The sequence below is a fragment of the Panulirus ornatus genome, chromosome 57 (genome assembly GCF_036320965.1).
Source record: "Panulirus ornatus isolate Po-2019 chromosome 57, ASM3632096v1, whole genome shotgun sequence".
NCBI lineage: Eukaryota > Metazoa > Arthropoda > Malacostraca > Decapoda > Palinuridae > Panulirus > Panulirus ornatus.
The window spans coordinates 18,822,253-18,847,413 of NC_092280.1; the positions used below are offsets into that span (position 1 = coordinate 18,822,253).

At 37.7% G+C, this 25,161-nt stretch overlaps 1 protein-coding gene across 1 annotated transcript in view; it reads right to left on the reverse strand.

The window, feature by feature from the left end:
• Positions 1–1,451: 1,451 nt before the first annotated feature.
• LOC139766218 (uncharacterized) overlaps positions 1,452–25,161 on the reverse strand; it is a 69,500-nt gene continuing 45,790 nt past the window's right edge. The window contains exons 6-12 of the mRNA XM_071694531.1: positions 21,666–21,811; positions 21,178–21,328; positions 19,799–19,935; positions 19,347–19,500; positions 18,372–18,544; positions 17,937–18,090; positions 1,452–11,371 (exon numbers count right to left, since the gene is read on the reverse strand). Coding sequence (XP_071550632.1) covers positions 10,750–11,371; positions 17,937–18,090; positions 18,372–18,544; positions 19,347–19,500; positions 19,799–19,935; positions 21,178–21,328; positions 21,666–21,811 — 1,537 coding nt within the window. The 3' untranslated portion in view covers positions 1,452–10,749. The remainder of the gene's footprint in view (positions 11,372–17,936; positions 18,091–18,371; positions 18,545–19,346; positions 19,501–19,798; positions 19,936–21,177; positions 21,329–21,665; positions 21,812–25,161) is intronic.

The window sequence follows — 25,161 nt, forward strand, 5'->3', positions numbered from 1 at the left end:
TGTTGTGTTAAAGTCCTGGTGTGGAGAGAGCCAGCGATGTGTCCATCATACAGTTTGTGACGGCAGGAATAATTTAGCATTTTGTTCGAGTGATTTGGCCATTCAGGTTGCCTGCAAGATGCCAGATTCGTGTCAGTCTGAGGTTAAAAGAGAGATTAAAGACTTCTATGAGGTTGCAGACATTCGTGTCAGTGAAGTTACAAGAGTGACTGATGACATGAGGATGCATACATCCGTGGAATTGTTAGGTTAAGAAAATAGTGATTGAAGACTTCAGTGGAGAAGCAGACATTTTGGTTTGGGGCTGCCATTGCTCTGGTTTTGTAATGTCATTGTGCAAGTGTTGCTGTTACTGTGGTCTTAGGGTGTTGGGATTATGGGGATGATCATCTGCGTACGAGAGGAGCTTCAAGTTGCGGTTTACCGGAAGTAATGGGAATTCGTGCAAGATACTGAAGAGAGGTGGAAAAAGATCTGGTCCATGGGGGGGTATTATACAATTAAAAGGTGTGTGAAGAAATCTGCTTGAAGAAGAGACAAGTTTTCATTAAGAGTAAGGCATGTGTGTATGAAGATAAAAGGGAAGTGATCTCAGGTAAAGGTGGGTCTATGGCAGGGAAGTATGTTGTCACCATGGCTGTTTAATATGTTCATGAACGGGGTGATAAGGGAGGTGAATGTGATGATATTGGGGAGAGGGGCTGGTCTGCAGTCTGTTGGGTGTAGGAGGGCCAAGGAGGCAAGTCAGCTGCTGTTTGCTGATAATGTGACCCTGGGGAGGGGGGAAGGAAGCTGGTTTTCTAAGTTTGGGAGTGTGTGAATGAAGAAAGTCAATAGCTAAAGTGAGTAAAAGCAAGGGTACAAAGTTAAGCAGTTGAGAGACATGTTGGTTAAAGTCGAGTCTATTGGGAGTGTTTTATATATATGGGAGTGGTTATGACAGAAAATAGAACCACGGAAATTGATGCATGCCATAACATGGGTGAAGGAGTTAAGGTCCTGGGCACATTGTTAGATGTGTGGAAAGAGGAGAAACTGTCAGAGAGCAAAGACAGCTTGTTTATTGGACCTTTGCCCACCCGAGGTTATACTGCCAGTGAAAAGCCACTTTTGGTAAGGGTGAATCATCAGGAATACAGTCTCATCAATAATTTCTCACCCCCAAGAAAAGTCCATTTCCCTTAGAGCTGCAAAGGGGTCTCGAGTAATTCCAAAACCTTTCAAAGAAGACACCATATGCTTTCTCCTCAACTGCCCAACACTATTCCCTCAAAAATATGCTTACAATGACCTGTGGTCCTTCCTTGTGGACATGGCTGGCCTTCTGAGCAATGCAGGAGCACCATAGAGATAAACAGCAGTTCTGGGGCAGAAAGCAAGCAAGCTGCAATAAGTATATATATATATTTTTCTTTTTCTTTTGGGGGGACATTAAAAAATCAAACCAAGAAGTTCATTACAAAAATTCTTCATCTAGTTCCTTACAAAAATCACAAGTATGAAATCACAATAAACAAGTTCTTTTTGATGCAAGATGTTTCAGGTAAACCTTACAACTAATATCTAATACACAAATTTACTGTCTAGTAATTTTTCCTAAATTTCTATCAATATTACACCGAATAGATTTTATATCTATAATACCATAGTTAAAAAATAAAAGATGTGAATCTATCTTTGTTATATATACATATATATTAATTTCTCCCATCTATGCGAAGTAGTATCAGGAAAGCAAAACATGAATTTCCACACTCATTCAAGTTCATATTCTCACTTTCCATACCATGTTGACTCACGAAGCATGACCAAACTTTCCATTCACAACATGGCAAAACTATAGGTTGCTAAGGATTGAAAGTCATTACAGTGCGAGTTAAACTATCTGCCATACTCACACAAGTTCCTATTCTCATTTTCCAAAACAAGCTGACTCATAAGAAGAAAAAATCTCCATTTACAAAATGGGAAAACTATCCATGACTCAAGACCAGTCATTATACTGTTTATGAAAAACACTTGTCAAAATTCATTCTCTGCATTTACACCAAACAAGATTTCCTTAAGCTTATTCAAGGAATATATGAATGTTATTACCTAATAACACTTGTGTATAAGTGTAAAACCTTGTAACATTTATATAAATACAACATAACTTGTTGCTGTACACTGCCCATACAGGATGATAAAATCATATTCAAAAACACTTACAACAATGAATACTACAGTAGACTACATAAACTATTATCTTCATTACTCAGCTATTCACAAGTTGAATAAGGGTTTAAGTCTGATTTGTTGTTTTAATTACTTAACCATTCAATGCTGAATAAACAGCTAAGTTCAATTTTTAGAGCCAAATTACTCATATAGTCAAATCTTGAGCATACAGATGTCTGATTTCTTCTATACATCTTACTTACTTAACCAAACAGATCTTGAATAAACAACAAAGTCCAATTTCTATGAGTAATCAAGAGAGTTATGCTTAATGACAACTGCAGACTAACTTGTTGACAAGGGACTCGACACAAAACACAAACCCACAGATTTACCAAACTTCAACAGGCATTATCAATATTCATGAACTGCAAATGACACTTTGCAATAACTCATTACTAATAGATGATTAAAACATACTGAATTACAAATCTCTGATGCCCATTCACAACAAAAGTGTCTCAATAACTGGTGAACTCACTGGAGTTCAAACTACAAGTATCTACACAAAAAGAAGCTCGTGCATCAAAACTCCATAAAAAGGAATAAAACATGATGTATAACTCTTCTGAATCTACACACAAAAGTGTCATTTAAAAAAAATCTACAAATAATAAGCTGAAAGATCAAAGAAAATCAAAATGGCACTGGCACATACATCAGAGATTGATATAGAAAATTAAGATGAGAGATTTTTTAATGACATCATTGGAGGTATTTCAAAATAATGAACTGATAGTGTGTGTGTGGGTGTCTGAAGTGGAGGGGAAAAGGGAAAAATGGAAGATCAAATGACAGTGGAAAGAGAGAATGATATGAAAAGAAGAGTGATAAAGTTTTTAAGTGCTCAGAGCCTGAACATGCAAGAAGGTGAAAAGCATCCACAGGTTAGAGTGAACGGAGCAATGAAGTATACTGGGTGCAATGTGCCATCAATGGACTGAAACGGAGCATATGAATCATCCAGGGTAAACCATGGAAAAGTATGTGGGGCCTGGCTGTAGTTAGTGGGCCACTAGTGAGTAGATGTGAGTGAATGAGACCTTTTTCTCTGTTCTATATATCACACTTTTAACCCTAGACAGACAAGAATCCAGTTCACACCCTCCAGTCACCCTGAATGGAAAGTCTCACACACAGAACAAAACACTAACCATTCTAGGTATCACATATGACAAACAAATGACATTTCACTCCCCAAACCAAAAAATGACACACAAATGACATTACACTCCCCATACCAAAAACATACACAAAAGCAAACTATATGCCCACAGAACACATACTGGCATCAGATTTGGACAAGAAAAAATCCCTCAGAATCTTGCACAAACAATTCATCCACTATACTATAAACTATGCCTAACCTGCCTGATCTTTCAACCTCTTAAAAGAATATACAAAAGTCAATATAACAAAGCTGTAATCCACACACACAAAAATAGTGCATTCAGAAGAATCACTAGCTACCTAACACCTACAAACACTCAATGACTTTACAATGAAAAAAAGATCCTCCCACCTCAACATGCTCAGCACCTATTTCTCTGCAAAAGCAAAAAACCCAACCCACCCAAACTATATATCTAACCACCAAACCCAAAATAGAATTCTCACACTTCAATAACACTTTTATCCCTGGGGATAGGGGAGAAAGAATACTTCCCACATATTCCCTGCGTTTCGTAGAAGGCGACTAAAAGGGGAGGGAGCGGGTGGCTGGAAATCCTCCCCTCTCATTTTTTTTTTTTTAATTTTCCAAAAGAGGGAACAGGGAGGGGGGCCAGGAGAGGATGTTCCCTCAGAGGCCCAGTCCTATGTTCTTAACCCTACCTCGCAAACGCGTGAAATGGCAAATAGTTTAAACAATAACATTTCAATAACCTGTACTGATAGATCATCCGTCCCTAACATATCAAAATTACAAAACAAATTCACACTGAAATAAACCAACAAGCACTAATCAAATCAGTCTTAAAACTCCAACCCCCAGAAACCACATTCTCCAGACAAACAATAGTCACACTCTCCCACTTAAGCTCTGAACACCACATACTACTACAAATACTGTTTCCAGATATCCCAAAATCCTTCATGCCCATAATGTAACTACCACAAAGAAGTCACCAAGCACTTACTACTCAATTCCCTTACACTCTCAACACATAGATGCACACATGGCATCTCTACATTTTATGACATGTGGTCCCAACCACTGGATATGCCCAGCTTCCAGAGCTCTGCTTATGCTTCATAACAACAGAAAGGACTTCTGAAGCTAGACTAAAGTTGAAAAAAGTCATTTTTACATATAATTGTACATCAAGAAGTTTTTAACAAATTGCAAATTGATTGAATAAAAGTTGCACATGAAAAAGGATAGAGGGCAAGAAATGTTAAAAAACAAAGTAGAAACTCCACTTCAAGTTCAAAAGTCAAAGTTGAATTAAGTCAACTTAGCATGCTGATGTTGATGTTAATGATACAGGATTATGTTAATTTTTCTGAGAAAACAACAGATCAACTTAAAATGGACAGTGCTTCTGCAAACTTACATGCTCCTAGTAAATCATGATCTCAAGATGGATGTAAAAGAGCTACACTGTTTCTGTCATGTATGGTTATGATTAAAATTTACATAAGTCTGTAAGAAGAAACAGAGAAGATATTGTTTCTTTGGCCTACAATTCAACTAGATTTTCAATAACTGATGATGAAGATACTAACACATCAAGAAAGGTGCAATTTTCACAGTATACGTTTTGTTGACATAACGGAAATTCTAATATCATGTAAAAGGTATTCCTTGGCTTAACATTGAAAATGGAAGCTAAAATAGGTATTCACCCTAAAGCTGCTTTTGTCTATTGTACACATTGACCCAATCTGGCTGTATAAGACTTGAGTGCTGTACCTGTGATATAGAATTCAAATGGTAAAATCCGGGTATTCATCAAATTTTCTGTTAAGAGTATAAGGAGACACTTTATCACAACAGTATCATGACACTGAACAATGTTGGAATGCAAAATGCAATGGTATTTAAGTTATCCACCATTAAGTTTTTTAGTCAAGTATAATGGTCAAAACAGCCCTGGGCAAGAAATGCCAAGATACACATCAAGAGCTATTCTGTATGGTTGAAACCTTTAATCAAATACTTACAAAGTGCATGATCATGTTCAAGAACTCTAATGTCTGATGTGGCACTGAAAAAGCAGAGGAGCAATTCAGTGAAAAATTTTGGGGGAAAATTCCAGTACTTGCAGAAAAGTTGGATACTGATCCAACCATTCCCAAACAAAGTGGCTAAAAGAAATTTTGCTCCTATGTTAAAGGATTAACTCTAGAGGAATATTTTCGTTGATCAATATGTGTGTTATTCGTGGACTCAACCACCTTATTGTTGAGAAAGTGTTTAGCTGCACAACACATCTGAACTTTCAGTGTACTCTCACAACCCCAAACAATTGGCATGTACTGGATGAGAATTCAAAAACTATATGGCAAAAACCAAAGAACAGCATACAATTCAAAGCTTATAGAGGTTGAAGCTGTCATCTGATTTGAAGTGCGACTGGTCAAAGAGAAAAAAGATCATAATGGATTTGAAAATAAACTTCTGTGTTGCTAAAGCACAATGATCTACTTCCTCCTATTCAGCATGAAATTCTTAGTCTTCTACCATTACCAATAACAAACCATACAATGGAGAAATCATTCAGCACAATTATGAGCGAAATCATATTCAAGATCAGTGATGGCATATGATCGTTTCTAAGGACTTTCCACAGTGAATGATGATCAATTTTCAAGCCAAAATGAAGTGAACAAACACAAACTAATTCAAAGAGTGACATAAACTGAGACAACACAATAGATACTTAGTTTCCACCTCATGATAGCATGAATTCTCTCATCTGAATTACATGAAAAAAAAATTATTTGTGAAATACAGGCTAAAAAAATCTCACACCCCCATTTATAGCTCTGATATCATTTTGTCAAATTTGCTGTTCTATGAAACATATCCTCAAGAGTATCTCACTGGAGCCTAAGCTTCTAAATAATGATAGCAGATAGATACCAAGAAATTCATCCTCACATAAAATTAATAACCTTTATGCCTAAATAATAAAATGTTTATCACTATACATGAGGATTTCAATCAACTTCACTTCCAAAACTGTGATGGAAATATGCTCTTAAGGTTCCTAGATAGCACACAAAGTTAGTGGATGTATTTGTCAAGTTCATGATGAATAATTTCAGCAGCACACAATTCACTAACTGATGTATTCTTTTTCTTTAATGTTTAAAATTCATGTATTCACTTCAATCCTAGCCTGCAAACAGATCATGTTTAAAGCAGCCATGATGTCACAGTTACTTTAAAAGCCCTAAAAACTGTTCACAAACCCTAGTACTATCGTCAACCAAGAGAATCATGCTGAATTCTGAAGTTCAAATGTATTGTATTTCTCATTTCTGTGCATACATATTCAATTCTCCATATTCATTCACCTAAAGACCTACACTTACCAATCATGAAAGTTTCCAAGAATAATCCTGAAGATAGCTATCATAAACCCAACCATTCTTCAAAAAATCATCTGCATTTATGCTACACTATGAACCTTTCTATAAAATGGATAATTTGTAAATATAAGGGTCAATTGGGAGGTAAGTTTGAATGGAGAAAAACTGGAGGAAGTGAAGTGTTTTAGATATCTGGGAGTGGATCTGTCAGCGGATGGAACCATGGAAGCGGAAGTGGATCATAGGGTGGGGGAGGGGGCGAAAATTTTGGGAGCCTTGAAAAATGTGTGGAAGTCGAGAACATTATCTCGGAAAGCAAAAATGGGTATGTTTGAAGGAATAGTGGTTCCAACAATGTTGTATGGTTGCGAGGCGTGGGCTATGGATAGAGTTGTGCGCAGGAGGATGGATGTGCTGGAAATGAGATGTTTGAGGACAATGTGTGGTGTGAGGTGGTTTGATCGAGTAAGTAACGTAAGGGTAAGAGAGATGTGTGGAAATAAAAAGAGCGTGGTTGAGAGAGCAGAAGAGGGTGTTTTGAAATGGTTTGGTCACATGGAGAGAATGAGTGAGGAAAGATTGACCAAGAGGATATATGTGTCGGAGGTGGAGGGAACGAGGAGAAGAGGGAGACCAAATTGGAGGTGGAAAGATGGAGTGAAAAAGATTTTGTGTGATCGGGGCCTGAACATGCAGGAGGGTGTAAGGAGGGCAAGGAATAGAGTGAATTGGAGCGATGTGGTATACAGGGGTTGACGTGCTGTCAGTGGAGTGAATCAAGGCATGTGAGGCGTCTGGGGTGGACCATGGAAAGCTGTGTAGGTATGTATACACGTGTGTGGACATGTGTATGTACATGTGTATGGGGGGGGGGGGTTGGGCCATTTCTTTCGTCTGTTTCCTTGCGCCACCTCGCAGACGCGGGAGACAGCGACAAAGTATAAAAAAAAAAAAAAAAAAAAAAAAAAAAAAAAAAAAAGAAAATAAACCTGTATGAAGTGATTTTGATAATAACAGATGCAAGTGAATTATTTCACAATAAACCCTTCCCCAACTTGCAGAAAGAAAATGCTATACAAAGTAAATCTAAACAAAGCACACTTTAAATACATTCCAAGGCTCTTGAGGCCTCAGACCTTATGTTTTCACTCCTATCTCAAACTCAAAGTCTCACACCTAATGTTTTAACCCCTATCTCATATATATAAAATCACAGACATAAAAACTCATACAGACATAATGAAAGGACATTTTAACCCACAATGTAAGCCACTAATAGGCAGAGGGATGTGATTGATTTCGGTGATAAAGGAGGGAGCTGACACTCTAGAGGTATTCATTACATGATTTTATCTCATCACTTATAATCTTTTTTTTCTATGAAAATAATTCATTATGATGTAGTGTAAAAGAAAATCTTCATGGCACTTCTTATTTTGAAGTACTTAACAGCATTACCACAAATCAATGGCATTAACTTTGGCCAAAGAGACAGAGTGAACCAGCACGAGTCCTTTCCTTGTAATTCATTAATTCTAGTTTCATGCTTTTGTGATATTTGTAAAAAATTTTGTTAAACTCATTAATTCATCATTAAGTATTCTGTAAATTCTATGTATTCTGAAATATTAGACACAGGACCAAAGGTAATACTATGAAAAATAAGAAAAAACATGTTGCTCCAGCAATCTCACTCACATGGTGGGGAAACTTTAATTATAACTTACAATGATTGCTTTGTATAAAACAACTAAACAGCATGCCACTTTTACTGTCCTTTGTGATATCATGACCACTATAATATGCAATCAAAATGACACTAACTATAAGAGGAACAAATAATAAGAAAGCCATATACTGAACATAGCAAACATTGTAAGCATTTGTAAACCGCTTCATCAAGTTTTGAGATTATACTAGTAATGATTGTTGGAAAGAATATACTAAAATCAAACAGAGTGTTATTAGACATATTGTCACCAATAACCCTAATAATGGTTCTGATCTATAAAGAGCACACCCTTAAACTGATACTATGATCAGCACTTCATCACTGCTGTTAATTTTGCAATCTCAAGCACTCCTAGGTTCCAGGAACTCGGTGGGTATTAACTTTTCCTTGTACTACACCATTTCCAGGTCAGCTCCTACTACAAGAAATACTCAAGGAGAGATGAGTGACAATTTGTCCTGCATGACAAAATATCCAAGAATGCTCTCACACTCATCATTTTAAATCATACTCTGCTTAGCTGAGACCATTAGACACTGATATAATGTAAATGGAATCAGTGGAAATCATTCAGATAATAAGGATCTAGATGATGAAGCAGACACAATACAGAAATGAGCCATATCTGGGCTTGGCTGTCACTAAGTTTTGAGGTTAGGGGGCTAAAGCCAGGAACTTATTCATTCAACCTAAGTATACAAACAACCCCTATCTAAACAAAATGAACCATCTAAGTGAGCATATGACTGGCATAGTGTAAACCTCTATTCCAACAGACTTCACTGGAATTTGTCTTCTAAAAATCATCTGGGCCCCATTGCACTAAGGCTGGGATACAACAGATATTTCTGTTATAGGGAAAGTTCTTTTCACTTGCAAATTGTTGCGAGTGAAAATGCAACCAAATCAATCTAATCAATTTGTTCTTAATACACATATAACTGAGAATAAACAATAATAAAACCATGCAAAACCAAGAATGGACCATAGCATAATGAATTAAATCCGTAAAACTGAGGAATAAGAAAAAAGACAAACTAAAACATAGCTAAAAAAAAAAAATGCTACACAAGACTGTCTGCTCCACTCATAACCACTTTCAATTTTGTTACTTCCCTTCACTAATTCATATACAGTGGCTTACAGGCTCCAATTATTGAAAAAAAAGTTTTGTGCATCATGTATAAATGTAAGCCTTTGACACAAGGGAGAATGAAGTAAAAACACCAAGACTGGGGCCTAAGAGCATATCACTCTTGTAAAAAAGTATAAAAACAGTTTTGTCTAGAACAGATTTGCTTTGCATGGTCTCTTCTCAAAACACATTCCACATATAATGAGGGCAACCTTCTAAAACAATTCAAGGAGGATCCTCACCTTCTACAGCATCTAGTTGTAGACGACTGTATAAACTAAAAAATAATTTCAATTTTCCTAATTTTCCCATTTTCAAAAAAAATTATGCTTATGTGATATTAACCAAAGAGAACACTATTCCTGTCAATTTTGTGTTTATCAAGAAACAGGTATTGTGATGAGTCATATCATTACAATATCAATTACAAAGGCACTAATAAGAGTCTGGATATACAAGGTCTGTTCACTGAAATTTAACTCACATGGTTGTGCTGTAGTGTGTCTTAAGTCATGACCTACATCCTGGCACACATAAATGCCATTTCAACTACTTCTTGCATGTCCACCATTGCCTGTGTTTGCAAAGTAGCAAAATCTAGAGTATAAATATTAAAAGTATACCTTACTCAGAACAAGAAGTACTAACAAATGTTCCTAAGAGCACCTGTGCTTCAAGTGAAGTTTCAAAATATACCTGTAAGTGCATCCTGGGCAATTTCATGATTCATACACGAAAGGAAGGTAAATCTATGCATCACAACTTACAGAAGCAAAGAATCAACATGGGAATGTTCAGCTTGGCTTCATTTGTACTGGTGCATTTTTAGATTCATGGAGTTTTGCTAGTAATGATTCAACTCTCCTTCACAAAGCACTGATTCACTGTCGTTAGTTTTATAATATGTATTTAGTTGCTGATAAAATACAACTCACATGGTCTTATCAAATACTGTCTGATGAAGACTGCATCTATCACACGACAAGACCAATCAAACTAAATTTCATTAAATAATTGGATACAGACCAGTAGTACCCTTATTAGGATTTTACTTAACTTTAAATGACAATATTCACTGAAGTGTGATGTTCCTCCTAATTAGCAATATGTGGGTCTAGTCCACTTAACACGCATGAGAACAATTTTGTTTATCAACTTCACCTTTTGATGTAATATGCTGATCAATTAACTGCTTCATTTGTTTCAGTAGGTCTGTGATCTTGTTGTCTTTAATGGTACTAAGATTTTTTAGTTGATTAATTGTACTATTCTGAGAATTAATTTGTTCTTCTAAAGCAGCAATTTTACGGTCTTGAATAGCACACTTTTCAGCGAGCTGACCAGTTTCTGAATCCTGTCTAGCAAAAATTTGCGAGTTATTAAATTCAATTGAACTAAGCCTTTCATCATGCTTCTTGATCATTACTTCATAACTAGTAAATTTTTCATTAAGGTCATTCACTATTTCTTTTAGATTCCCTAATGCAGATACAATTATTTCCATTTCTTCAGGAAGGTCTTTATAGTGCTGTAAGGTTGTAAGGTTCGTCTTGGTACCCTGTTGAATACTCACACCACATGGCTCTCCCTCACATTGTCCTGGCTCATTGTTAATCATCCAATTCTTGCTAATCTGTTGAGAGTGCTTCTTGGCTGCCTTACCTTTACTTGGAGTTATACTACGATCTGATTTATTCTCAAGGTGAGCACTACTCGACTGCCATGGTGTTAATGTTGAACCAGGGCTGTAAGAGCAAAATATAAACCAGTTAATCACCACATTTTCAACACAACTGCCACTTCAGATCAGGCATTTCACACCAACGTCATGTTAAAGAGCATGGGGCATTTTTTACCTTTGTTCAACAACACCTCAATAAATCAACTTTCTCAGAACACCAAAACTGCACATGCAACCTTAGCAGTAAGAAGTGGAATTCATCATGAGTGATAGAAACATTTTGCTTTTACTGAATGCACATGCATGTGCAGTTCTGAGCACAAATTGTCCCTAACCTGTAACAAAGTCCGATGTTAGGAGAAAAATTGAGACAATATGGCCACAAGAAAATATGAAAATAGCAGTGAGGTATATAGATATCAAAATATTTAGCAAGCTGTTCATATGCAAACAGCATACACAGGGCCAAAACAATATGTTTCTCGAGTTTGGGCAACCCAACTAAAGAAACGTAAAGGGCTCTAGAGAAAGTATCGAGAAAGGCAACAAAGAGTGAGGGGTCCTCTGATCACAACCTTTAAGTTTTTATAACAGACCAAAGGCATGAACAGTGAACAGTACTTTTAGAGATAGAGATATAAGGATGAAGTAACCAGAGCAAAAAACATGGAATTAAACATGAAATAATTTCATAATGTACGGGAGGTGGAAAGATTAGACATGGTTAATGCAAACAGCTTATATAAATCTAAGAAACGGTATGACAGGAAAGAATGCTCAAGACAAGTGGCCTATGAGTGTAAAATTCCCTTCCCATATATTACAAATAGGAAGGTAAATACAAACAGATAATTACATGACATAAAAGGTTGGCATAACATGAGCACTGAATCTTTCCCCATAATACACATACAGTACTAGTTATAAACTGTAATCACCTAAACAGGACGAAACATGAAGCAATAAAACATGCAGTTCTCAGAGATAGTAAAGAGGACTTTCAATTAATAAATTGTAATCACCCAAACAGGATGGAATATGAAGCAATAAAACACATGTTTCTCAGAGATAGTAAAGGGAGATTTCAATTACAAAGAGGTTGACAAAGGGAATTTGGATTCTCATGGTGACAAGGAGTCATGGAAACACAAGATTCCAGAGTGCATACAGGAAAATTTCATACACCAGCATGTCAATAAACACACAAGGATGAGACTGATGCACCATCATTACTAGATCATATTTTCATACATACTAGCATGGCTACTGAGAATATCAACTTATTGGGATAAGTAATTACATAATACTTCCCATGTATTCCCTGCAAGTCATAAAAGGCGACTAAAAGGGGAGGACTGGAAATCCTTCCCTCCACTTTTTACTCTTCCAAAAGAAGGAACAGAGAAGGGGGCCAAGTGAGGATTTTCCCTCTAAGGCTCAGTCCTCTGTTCTTAACGCTACCTCGCTAATGCGGGAAATGGCGAATATGCACGGAAAAAAAATAATGCTTAAGTATGATTATGTGGTAAATTAGAAAATTCAAAAATCAGAGGTGAGACAACAAGAGGCAAAATAATTGTGGACACTACACAAAACTCAACAGCTTCTATGCTAACATAAATTGGGAAATGCAATTCAGCATCTATGAAAGAATACACCAAGACAAAAGGTCTGTGAAATTTTCCATGGAAAAGGAGGTACATGGGTATGTTTTAGCCTTAAATACAAAAGAGGGTCGAGAAAGTAGGGCTGGAAGGGTTCAATAAAAGATTCAAACAGCAAAGGAGCTTTTCAGTGTGTGCTGCGACAAAAGACATGAATGGCACTCCAGTCTACCAGCATTTGTAAGGTATGAAAGAGCAAAAAATTATCATGTTAGGATACGAATGATAGAAAAAGAGAATCTGAAAAGACTATTTAGGACAGGGCAAGAGAAAACCCAAAACTTTGTCATAAATTCATCATGAGTAATCTGTTAAGTTAAAGAACAATTAATCAGGCTATAGGATTTTGAGGGAAGGGTTATACAGGATGACCTAAGGATATGAAAGGAACCAAGTATGATGTAGGATATGTGATGATCTGAACGACAAGTTCAAATGTGTTTTCACAGCATAAGACACTACAGCCTCAACACCCATAAGATGAAATGGGGTGGAGGCTTTAGATAGCACTGAGATATCTGAAAAGACATTAAAGAAGTACTAAAGGGTCTTGACCCATACAAGACTCACAGCCCTATTGAAATTTTACCAAATGCAGATGTAGGCACATACAACTGACAAACCTTTGAAATACTATTAAAGATGTTACAGAAAAGCAAAGTGCCAAGGGAGTGGAGAAGGGCAAACGTCTTGCCTACGATAAAAAAAGATATTGGGAAGACGCAATGAACAACAGCTTGGTCTCCCTGAGAGGAGTGGCCATTAAGGTGCTGTTGAAGACAAACTACTAAAAGCACATGGATAACTTCCAGCAAAGGAAAAATTAACTAACAGAAACAGGGAAGGGATGCCAGGTGTTACAAACCTCTTAGATTTAACAGAAGATTGAGCTCCATTTTAGAGAAAATAGAAGGCTTGATAAAATCTTTGTACCTGGACCACCAAAAGGTATTTGACACAGTACAATATGGAAGAATGATTAAGAAGTTGGATCATCAGGCATAAGGGATAGATTATCTTAGAGGAAAGGAACAAAGGAGGTAGTAGGTGGCTGGCGGTCAACAATCTGAGAGGTATATTACCAGTACTACCTGCCTGGGTATCAGGAGAGTTAGTGACTGACATCTGCTTAGTGTGCCAGCACTTCAGTAGTTGTCAAGTTGCACTCCTTTTGCCCAGGTAGCTGTCTTTTCTTTCTACCTCACCAACATATAGACTACTGGCATTCTGTCCACAAACATATGATCTCTCCTTGTCGTATGTAACACTTGACAACAATAAACTCACACAGCTCATTCTTCAGAATTCTAGATTTTTCCTGCACTAGCCCTGCCTTTTGGCAAAATGGTAGGAGCAGTAGAGAGAAGTAGTAGGTAGGAACATTTAGGCAAGAGTATTAGGTAGTAGTAGTTGGTAGGAGCATTAGGACCATTAGGTAGGAGCCTCTGCAAACACTGAAATAGACTTGCCCTCTGCCAGTGGCCTGTTAAGAGAGAGGCACTAGAGGCTACGATGCAACATTAGAGTTCTTTAGTTACTGAGACAATATTACCTTGGCCAACCCTTTGAGGAAGTTCCAATTGGAACAGGCATCAGATATAAATAGATATAGAGATAGAACAAAGGATGCATGTCACAGAAGCCTTCTTGATATAGTATGACACAACTAGAGCAATGTCGCATGGTTTTACTCTGGGACCATTACTTTTCTTGATCTCTGTAAATGACTTACGAGAGGGCCTGGACTCTTAGGGAGAGTGAAATGGAGTAAGCTTTTCACAAATTACTAGGGAACTTAAACTGACTCCAAATATAGTGCAACATATGGCAAGAGCCTTAGGAAGAATCATTAGGCTGGAGCAGTAGGCAGGAGCATTAGTCAGGAGCATAATGTAGTCGTAGTCAGTAGGGATATTAGGTAGAAACCTCTGCAATCACAGCACTAGAGTTGCCCTCTGCCAGAGAACTGTTCAGGATGAGCCACTAAATGCTAAAAAGTGGCATTGGAGTGCACTAGTTAAGATGATTCTACTGCTATGGCCACCCCCTTGAAGGATTTCCATTTGGGAACCAGCATCTGAGATACAGACAGATAGACAATACAACGTTGATGAAATTCAACCTAAGAAAATGTAATGAAGATGGGTCACAGTAAAAGAGGGCCTTGACATAAATATCATCTGTAAAGAGATATGCTACAAGAATTTGTGTTCTTGGTAGATGACATGATCCCATACTTGTAGCCAGAATTCCACCTTAAGTTAACTCTTTTGATGCTTAATCATATTTCATGCTAATTTTCAAAGCATTAGCAATTGACAAATTAAATCATATTATTATTAAGCTGACCTTTTATTAAACATTTTGATATCAAAAGAAGATATATTTTCTAGATTTGATACTAAAATTCCCATAAGTCCAACTACTATACAGCAAAATGATGATTTACACCAAAAAGCAGAAAATATGCAAATATTTTCTCCCACAAATGGCATATAAAGTGACCTAAGTTATTTAGCAGCTAAAATAATTTTCTATCTTGAAAGAAAGAAATCTGAATACTGTACAAACAAGCACATCAAAATCTACATAAAGAGCGAAAGATGACCCCAGGTAGCTGTCTCTTCTTTCTGCCTCAACAACACGTGGACTATCGGCATTTTGTCCACAAACATACAATCTTTCCTTGTCATACATAACACTTGTCATCATTTAATTCACACAGCTCATTCTTCATAATTCCAAATTGTCCTGAGGTGAGCACTATAAGCTAGCCCTGCCTTCAGGCAAAATGGTTAGAGCAATAGACAGTAGTAATAGTAGTAGGTGAGAACATTTAGGAAGGATAATTAGGTAGAAAAAGTAGACAGGAACATTTAGGCTAGAGCATTTGACAGTAGTAGAAGGTAGGAAGAAACATAAGGCAGAAGCACTCCGCTTCCATGGTTCCATCCGCTGCCAAATCCACTCCCAGATACCTAAAACACTTCACTTGCTCCACTTTTTCTCCATTCAAACTTACCTCCCATTTGACTTGCCCCTGAACCCTACTGTACCTAATAACCTTGCTCTTATTCACGTTTACTCTCAGCTTTCTTCTTTCACATACTTTACCAAACTCAGTCACCAGCTTCTGCAGTTTCTCACACGAATCAACCACCAGTGCTGTATCATCATCAAACAACAACTGACTCACTTCCCAAGCTCTCTAATCCACAACAGACTGCATACTTGCCCCTCTTTCCAAAACTCTTGCAGTCACCTCCCTAACAACCCCATCCATAAACAAATTAAACAACCATAGAGACATCACACATCCCTGCCGCAAACCTACATTCACTGAGAACCAATCACTTTCCTCTCTTCCGACACGTACACATGCTTTACATCCTCGATAAAAACTTTTCACTGCTTCTAACAACTCGCCACCCACACCATATATTCTTAATGCCTTCTACAGAGCATCTCTATCAACTCTATCATATGCCTTCTCCAGATCCATAAATGCTACATACAAATCCATTTGCTTTTCTAAGAATTTCTCACATTCTTCAAAGCAAACACCTAATCCACACATCCTCTACCACTTCTGAAACCACACTGCTCTTCCTCAATCTGATGCTTTGTACATGCCTTCACCCTCTAAATCAATACCATCCCATATAATTTCCCAGGAATACTCAACAAACTTATACCTCTGTAATTTAAGCATTCACTTTTATCCCCTTTGCCTCTGTACAATGGCACTATGCAAGCACTCCACCAATCCTCAGGCACCTCACCATGAGTCATACATACATTAAATAACCTCACCAACCAGTCAACAATACAGTCACCCCCTTTTTTTAGTAAATTCCACTGCAATACCATCCAAACCCGCTGCCTTGCCGGCTTTCATCTTCCACAAAGCTTTTACTACCTCTTCCCTGTTTACCAAATCATTCTCCCTACCCTTCTCACTTTGCACACCACCTCGACCAAAACACCCTATATCTGCCACCCTATCATCAAACACATTCAACAAACCTTCTCACATCGCCACTACTTGTTATCACCTCCCCATTTACCTCCTTCACTGAAGTTCCCATTTTTTCCCTTGTCTTTCGCACTTTATTTACCTCCTTCCAAAACATCTTTTTATTCTCCCTAAAATTTAATGATACTCTCTCACCCCAACTGTCATTTGCCCTCTTTTTCGCCTCTTGCACCTTTCTCTTGACCTCCTGCCTCTTTCTTTTATACGTCTCCCAGTCATTTGCATTATTTCCCTGCAAAAATCATCCAAATACCTCTCTCATCTCTTTCACTAATAATCTTACTTCTTCATCCCGCCACTCACTACCCTTTCTAATTTGCCCACCTCCCTCGCTTCTCATGCCACAAGCATCCCTTGCACAAACCATCACTGCTTCCCTAAATACATCCCATTCCTCCCCCACTCCCCTTACCTCCTTTGTTCTCACGGGACTTTCTCACACAAGTTTCCTTCCCAAGCTCACTTACTCTCACCACTCCCTTCACCCCAACATTCTCTCTTCTTTTCTGAAAACCTCTACAAATCTTCACCTTCGCCTCCACAAGATAATGATCAGACATCCCTCAAGTTGCACCTCTCAGCACATTAACATCCAAGAGTCTCTCTTTTGCGCACCTATCAATTCACACGTAGTCCAATAACACTCTCTAGCCATCTTTCCTACTTACATACGTATACTTATGTATATCTCACTTTTCAAACCAAGTATTCCCAATCATCAGTCCTTTTTCAGCGCACAAATCTACAAGCTCTTCACCATTTCAATTTACAACACTGAACATCATCCTGTCTGAGAGCAAATGCTCTCTAATACTCTTTGGGCTCTGTCCAGAAGTGAAAAATAATAGACAGCAACACCCAGGGTAGATTCATTTTTCTAAATACTATAGTTCAACACGTGATGTCTTTATCAGTATTCTAATCCTTACCTCATATTCATATGATTAAGGCTGCCTTCTAGAATCTGTTTCAATGGTGTTACTTCAAAGCATTTCATCTGAGAAGCCTCATACGATAGGTTGCTTGAGTCATCCCCTTCACCAGAAGTTACAGAACTATCCAAAGCAGGTGAGTGGACAAGGTCTGAAACATTTAGAGATGATTGTTCTTCCCTTTAATGCAGTCTCATTCCTCATAAAATTAATTAAGTTTTCTTTAGAGAAAACAACTTTGTATCAATTTCCACAGAAAGATTAATATGCTTGTACAAAACACACATTACTCTTAAGATATCTAAATAAATATACTTTTCAGTGCAAAATTTTCCAAAATTTCATCAATCTTTAAACAACTCCTCACTCATCTTCTTGTCAATAACTGCATGTTCTACATCATCTACATTTGTTTTATCAAAAGCAACTAACCTTTATCAGGAGATGGACGATCATCGTCCTCAATGCTTAAAGAGTGATGCAACTCTATTGATGAGGATACAGCAGGCACCAATGTTTGAGAACTGTTGCAATGGAAGGAGAATGAATGAGCACCTACAGGTCTTGTCATCTGAGTGGTACTGCTTTCTACTGAGTCCATTTTGCTAAGGAAAGAGTGAAGGTGGAAGAGATTACATCTGTTTTCAATTTTCCATACTTTTCTTAACCTCTACATCTGAAAAACGTACATCCTAAAAATTGGGAAAACTTTTCTCTACAAATTGGTGTACTTTGAGCATAAAGAATTCTTCAGGATTATAATTATCAGGGTCAGGAACTTCCAACCTTTGCATTTCCAGTAGGGAAGTGGACCTACCTAACATTTCACTTATCATTCATAAGTGATCAAGGCACCTCAGCTAATCAACAAGAGCCACAACCACCTCACAATTCATAGATTGCAACCTAAAGTTTAACACATACCTTCATAGTGATTCAAAGACACATTGAAATCCATCTCTCCTGAACAAGGAGTCCCCAGACCCATATAGGGTAGATCCACAATGTCAAAACTATGGTACTGTCTGACTAAAGTTACAGAGATCCCTTCTCTTCATTTAGCCTAGCTAGCCATGGTTCCTGAGGAAGACTAGAAGAGGTTAAAAGAGTATCAAGCTTTATGGCCAGCTGAACCTATTTAAGACCTTTTAGATTTCACCGTATATCATCAAGGGGACCATATGCTTGCACACTAGAACCTTGAAACCCCCTCGGTAAGGTATATCTCCATGTGGATTAAGAAATGCATTTCAATGATAAGAAATATGTCAAACCCTCACCCAAGCAAGTTCTCTTAAAATTAAAAGGTTTCCATCCAAAGGTGAGAAATAATACTCATTTACACCCAATGAAGCTCCACTTTCCTAACACTGTTGTTTATTGTGTGATAACTCTTTTAATGCCTACCTCCTCTTTTTTTCTTGAAGGTTGCCTAAATGACCTTCTTTCACTAAAGCAGCTCCATTGCAGCACTGCTGACACACTTCACAATCAGGACCACAAATATCAGCCACTTCTCCAGGAGATACAGCACTATCCACAACAGCAGTCTGAACAAAATCTGAGAGAAGCATATTACATAATTATTCTTGCCACTAATTTTGTCTTGTGTCTCATATATTCAATAAAATTTTCTTTCATGGAAAGTAAATCTGTACTGATTTCAATATAAAAGATCAACAAGCTTATGCAAGGACAAACACTTTTATCTTAAGACTGTAACCAACATATTTTACAGCAAAACACTAAATGCAATCATCCATCTATCGTCTCCCTACCCCTCTTTCTGCCTGTGACTGCAGGATCTGGGAAATAAAAAGACCATATGGGTTAGACATGTTCCATGAAAAGCAACTAACCTTTATCAGATGATACATCAGTCTCTATGCTTAATGGCATATGGGATTCTAGGGAAGTGTTGCAATGGGTGGAAGCCGATTTTGATTTTAAAGGTCTTGGCACTTGAGGGGCACTGCTTACCGGTGCCTCCATTGCACTATAAAAAGTTAAGGTAAAAGTTATGATACTTGCCTTCAAAAATCCATTATTTTTCTTAATATTTCTAAGAGGAAAAGTTAAACAATGTAAAAAGGGCAATGATGACGCTGAATGTAGGAAATGCACCTGGAGTGGATGGGATTATAGCTGAAATGTTGAAGTATGGAGGAGAATATGTGATACTGTGGATGCAAGTGATATGCAATTTTAGCATAACAGCAGAAGGTTGTGCCTCAGGATTGGGCAAAAGCTATTATTGGTCTTTTATTTAAAGGAAAAAGTACAGAGGATGTATGGAGTAACTGTAGCAGTTACATGGGAATAAGTCTGCTATGTATACCAAGAAAAGTGTATGCAAGGGTGTTGATCTGATAGAGTGATGGAAGGGACTGAATGCAGAAGTGAGGAGCAAGAGGGTTTTAGGAGAGGAAAGGGATGTATGGATCAGATTTTTGCAATGAGCATAACAATGGAAAAGTATCTAGCAAAAGGGAAGAGGCTTTATCCAGCTTTTACGGATCTCGATAAAGTATATGACAGTCAAGTGGAATACTTTATGGAATGTGTTAAAGATTTATGGAGTAAGGGGAACAACTATTGGATGGTGTGAAAGCCTCCCATAGAGCAGCAAATGCATGTGTAAATGTAGATGGAGAGTTGATCAAAAGTTTTGGCACACATATGGGGATAAGGTAGGGCTGTGGGATGTCACCAAGGTTTTTCAACAAATATATGGATGAAGTGATAAGAGAGATGAAAGCAAAACAGCCTTAAAAGACCCACTGGGCTGTGGCAGTTTGAAATTCTTTGGGTGAAAAATTAAGGGAAATCTTGGCAGACAGCAAAAGTCTGGGAAGTTTTTCAAATATATGTTAATTTCTGTAATTGTTTCACCTATACATGAGGTGAACAGAGATATTCTTAAGTTCTTTTGTCTCCATGAACAAGCATTTGCTGACCTCTTAAATATCATGGTAATCACAGAGGGTGGTGGATCCTTGTGGTTATACCCTTACAGAACGATCTCATATTATGGAATTCAAAGAGGGTGGATCCTTGTGGACACACCCTCCCCATGGTGAAAATCTGTCTCAATCCCATTGTAAGCAAGAGCTCTCTCTCCAATATGCATATGACTTTGTCTAATGGCAATTTTGTTTGTAATACCCAAAGATGGTCCATTTTCCCTCTGACCTACTGTTCATTGTGATTTAACTCTATGATCATTCTAAACCCTTACCTCATTTTCCTATGAAAGTTGCCTCTGAGATGTTGGTTCATTGAAATTTCTCCACTGCACCTTATATGGCATATCCGACAGGTGAGAGAACCAGAGGCAGCCCCTTTTGCATGAATTATTGTCCCATCCTTAACAGCAGCCTGTACAATGCCTGACATAAATGTTATATTTGATAAGTACTGTCTTTAATACTACCTCATGCCTTCTATCAAATCAATTAGACTATATATCAAGTATGTATATCTGTACCAATTTCCACAGGAAAATTAGCATTCATGCAAGACATCATGCAAGACATGCTTTTCTCATAAGATAGGACGATTAATTAGACCTATTACTTAAATGCAAAATCTTCCAAAAATTCATCATTCCAAAATCTCATCTATCATATCTATGTCAATAACTGTATTAACCAACAACAACAACAAAAAAATACAACAAATACTTTTGCCATTTGGGTTAGTTATGTTCCATCAAAAGTAACTAACCATTTTTAGTTGATGCAGAACTTGACTCTTTTGACCTGGGTACAGCAGACAACACTGTCAGCGAGGTGTCACATGGGGAAGAGAAAGTATGAGCTTCTAAAGATCTTGTCAGCTGAGAGGTGCTGTTCACCACTGTGTTCATTCTGCTTTGGAAAGAGTCATGGCAGTTACTGTTACATTTTTTTTTTTAACAGACCTTTACTTTTTTAAATTTCTATATTCAAAGAAAAAATATATAGTGAGGTCCCCTGCCTACTGTGGTTTTGCTAACCACAGTTTTAAGTATGAACATTCAGACTAATATATACCATTCTACCAACCAGTGCATCAAGTTTTTGAGAATCCAGTTCTCATTGCACCATCAAAATTTCATCTGTGCAGTGGGCAGGTGTAAAGTGGCTGTGGGGTGCTTGTGGTCCGGACCAGCAGACCACAAAATTTAGTGAGAGCCAGGAAGAGTGACAAGCATGCTATAATGAAAGGGCAAGCATTTAGAAAGCCTTCTGTGTAGCATAGCTGGGTGGATGATCTGTAGCAGTATAGAGGTGCAGCATCAGTGGTGATGTAATGCCATCACATTATTACCCAAAAATTTGTGCTTTTGTTCACAGCAAATGACTTTTGTTTTTGAGGGTATGTATCCCAAGGGTCAGGGACCTCTAACCCCCATTTCCCATAGGCTCAATATCTTACTTGCTTTAAACCTTTGTTACCAAGGGACTTGTGCATTCACAAGAATACATAAAAGAAAGAGGTCAGGCTGAGAAGACAATGTGCTATCCCTTGGATAACCCGAGCAAAAGAAGTGGTCTGGGTAAACTACATATGGTCTGTGGAGCATGGTTATGGATGGGGGCTCTGATTTCAGCATACTATACATGACAGCCACAGAATGGATGTTAGCAAATGAGACAAGTATTCATAAGCTCCTGATGCTACCACACAACACAGCAAAAAGGCAAATTAGTGTTAAATAAATTCTAAAAGTTTTTGATGCAATACTTAGCGGTCATAATAATCAAAGACTAAGTTTACTTAAAAAATTACAATTGGTTACGAAGAATGTTTTCCATTGTGATACCTGTAGATCTGATACAATGTGAAACAAAATTTTTTTTTTCAAAGCCAACAGCTTGTTCATCTTAACAAAACAGGGAAAGTTTGAAGAATGAACAAATGAAGATGTATTTATACATGGGTAAAACTTATGCGATTACTGACTCTTTCAGTATCAGCATTAACACTGCTGGATATGTGTGTATATGTATAAGTGTGTGTGTGTGTGTGTGTGTGTGTGTGTGTGTGTGTGTGAGTGAAGTGTCTGGGGTAAACCATGGAGGTCTGTGGGGCCTGGATGTGGATAGGGAGCTGTGGTTTCGGTGCATTAGACAAGACAGATAGAGACTTAGTGTGAACGAGTGTGGCCTTTTTTTGTCTGTTTTCCTGGCCTTCCTGGATGAAGGCAGGCAAGTGTGAATGTGTACACATGCATATATGTACATCTGTGTATATATATATATATATATATATATATATATATATATATATATATATATATATATATATATATATAAGTACTATATGTGCATGTATGGGCATTTATGTGTATATATATATTATATATACACATATCCCTGGGGATAGGGGAGAAAGAATACTTCCCACGTATTCCCTGCGTGTTGTAGAAGGCAACTAAAAGGGAAGGGAGCGGGGGGCTGGAAATCCTCCCCTCTCATTTTTTCTTTTTTAATTTTCCAAAAGAAGGAACAGAGAAGGGGGCCAGGTGAGGTTATTCCCTCAAAGGCCCAGTCCTCTGTTCTTAACGCTACCTCGCTAATGCGGGAAATGGCGAATAGTATAAAAAAAAAAAAAAAAAATATATATATATATATATATATATATATATATATATATATATATATATATATATATATATATATATATATATATTTATTCATTATACTTTGTCGCTGTCTCCCGCGTTTGCGAGGTAGCGCAAGGAAACAGACGAAAGAAATGGCCCAACCCACCCCCATACACATGTATATACATACGTCCACACACGCAAATATACATACCTACACAGCTTTCCATGGTTTACCTCAGACGCTTCACATGCCTTGATTCAATCCACTGACAGCACGTCAACCCCGGTATACCACATCGCTCCAATTCACTCTATTCCTTGCCCTCCTTTCACCCTCCTGCATGTTCAGGCCCCGATCGCACAAAATCTTTTTCACTCCATCTTTCCACCTCCAATTTGGTCTCCCTCTTCTCCTCGTTCCCTCCACCTCCGACACATATATCCTCTTGGTCAATCTTTCCTCACTCATTCTCTCCATGTGACCAAACCATTTCAAAACACCCTCTTCTGCTCTCTCAACCACGCTCTTTTTATTTCCACACATCTCTCTTACCCTTACGTTACTTACTCGATCAAACCACCTCAACCACACATTGTCCTCAAACATCTCATTTCCAGCACATCCATCCTCCTGCGCACAACTCTATCCATAGTCCACGCCTCGCAACCATACAACATTGTTGGAACCACTATTCCTTCAAACATACCCATTTTTGCTTTCCGAGATAATGTTCTCGACTTCCACACATTCTTCAAGGCTCCCAGAATTTTCGCCCCCTCCCCCACCCTATGATCCATTTCCGCTTCCATGTTTCCATCCGCTGCCAGATCCACTCCCAGATATCTAAAACACTTCACTTCCTCCAGTTTTTCTCCATTCAAACTCACCTCCCAATTTACTTGACCCTCAACCCTACTGTACCTAATAACCTTCCTCTTATTCACACACACACACATATATATATATATATATATATATATATATATATATATATATATATATATTTTTTTTTTTTTTTTTTTTTTTTTTTTTTTCAAACTATTCGCCATTTCCTGTGTTAGCGAGGTAGCGTTAAGAACAGAGGACCAGGCCTTTGAGGGAATATCCTCACCTGGCCCCCTTCTCTGTTCCTTCTTTTGGAAAATTGAAAAAAAAAAAAAACGAAAGGGGTGGATTTTCAGCCCCCCGCTCCCTCCCCTTTTAGTCACCTCGTAAGAAACGCAGGGAATACATGGGAAGTATTCTTTCTTCCCTATCCCCAGGGATAATATATATATATATATATATATATATATATATATATATATATATATATATATATATATATATATATATATTTTTCCCTGGGGATAGGGGAGAAAGAATACTTCCCACGTATTCCCTGCGTGTCGTAGAAGGCGACTAAAAGGGAAGGGAGCGGGGGGCTGGAAATCCTCCCCTCATTTTTTTTTAATTTTCCAAAAGCAGGAACAGAGAAGGGGGCCATGTGAGGATGTTCCCTCAAAGGTCCAGTACTCTGTTCTTAACGCTACGTTGCTAACGCGGGAAATGGCGAATAGTATGAAAATATATATATATATATATATATATATATATATATATATATATATATATATATATATATATAT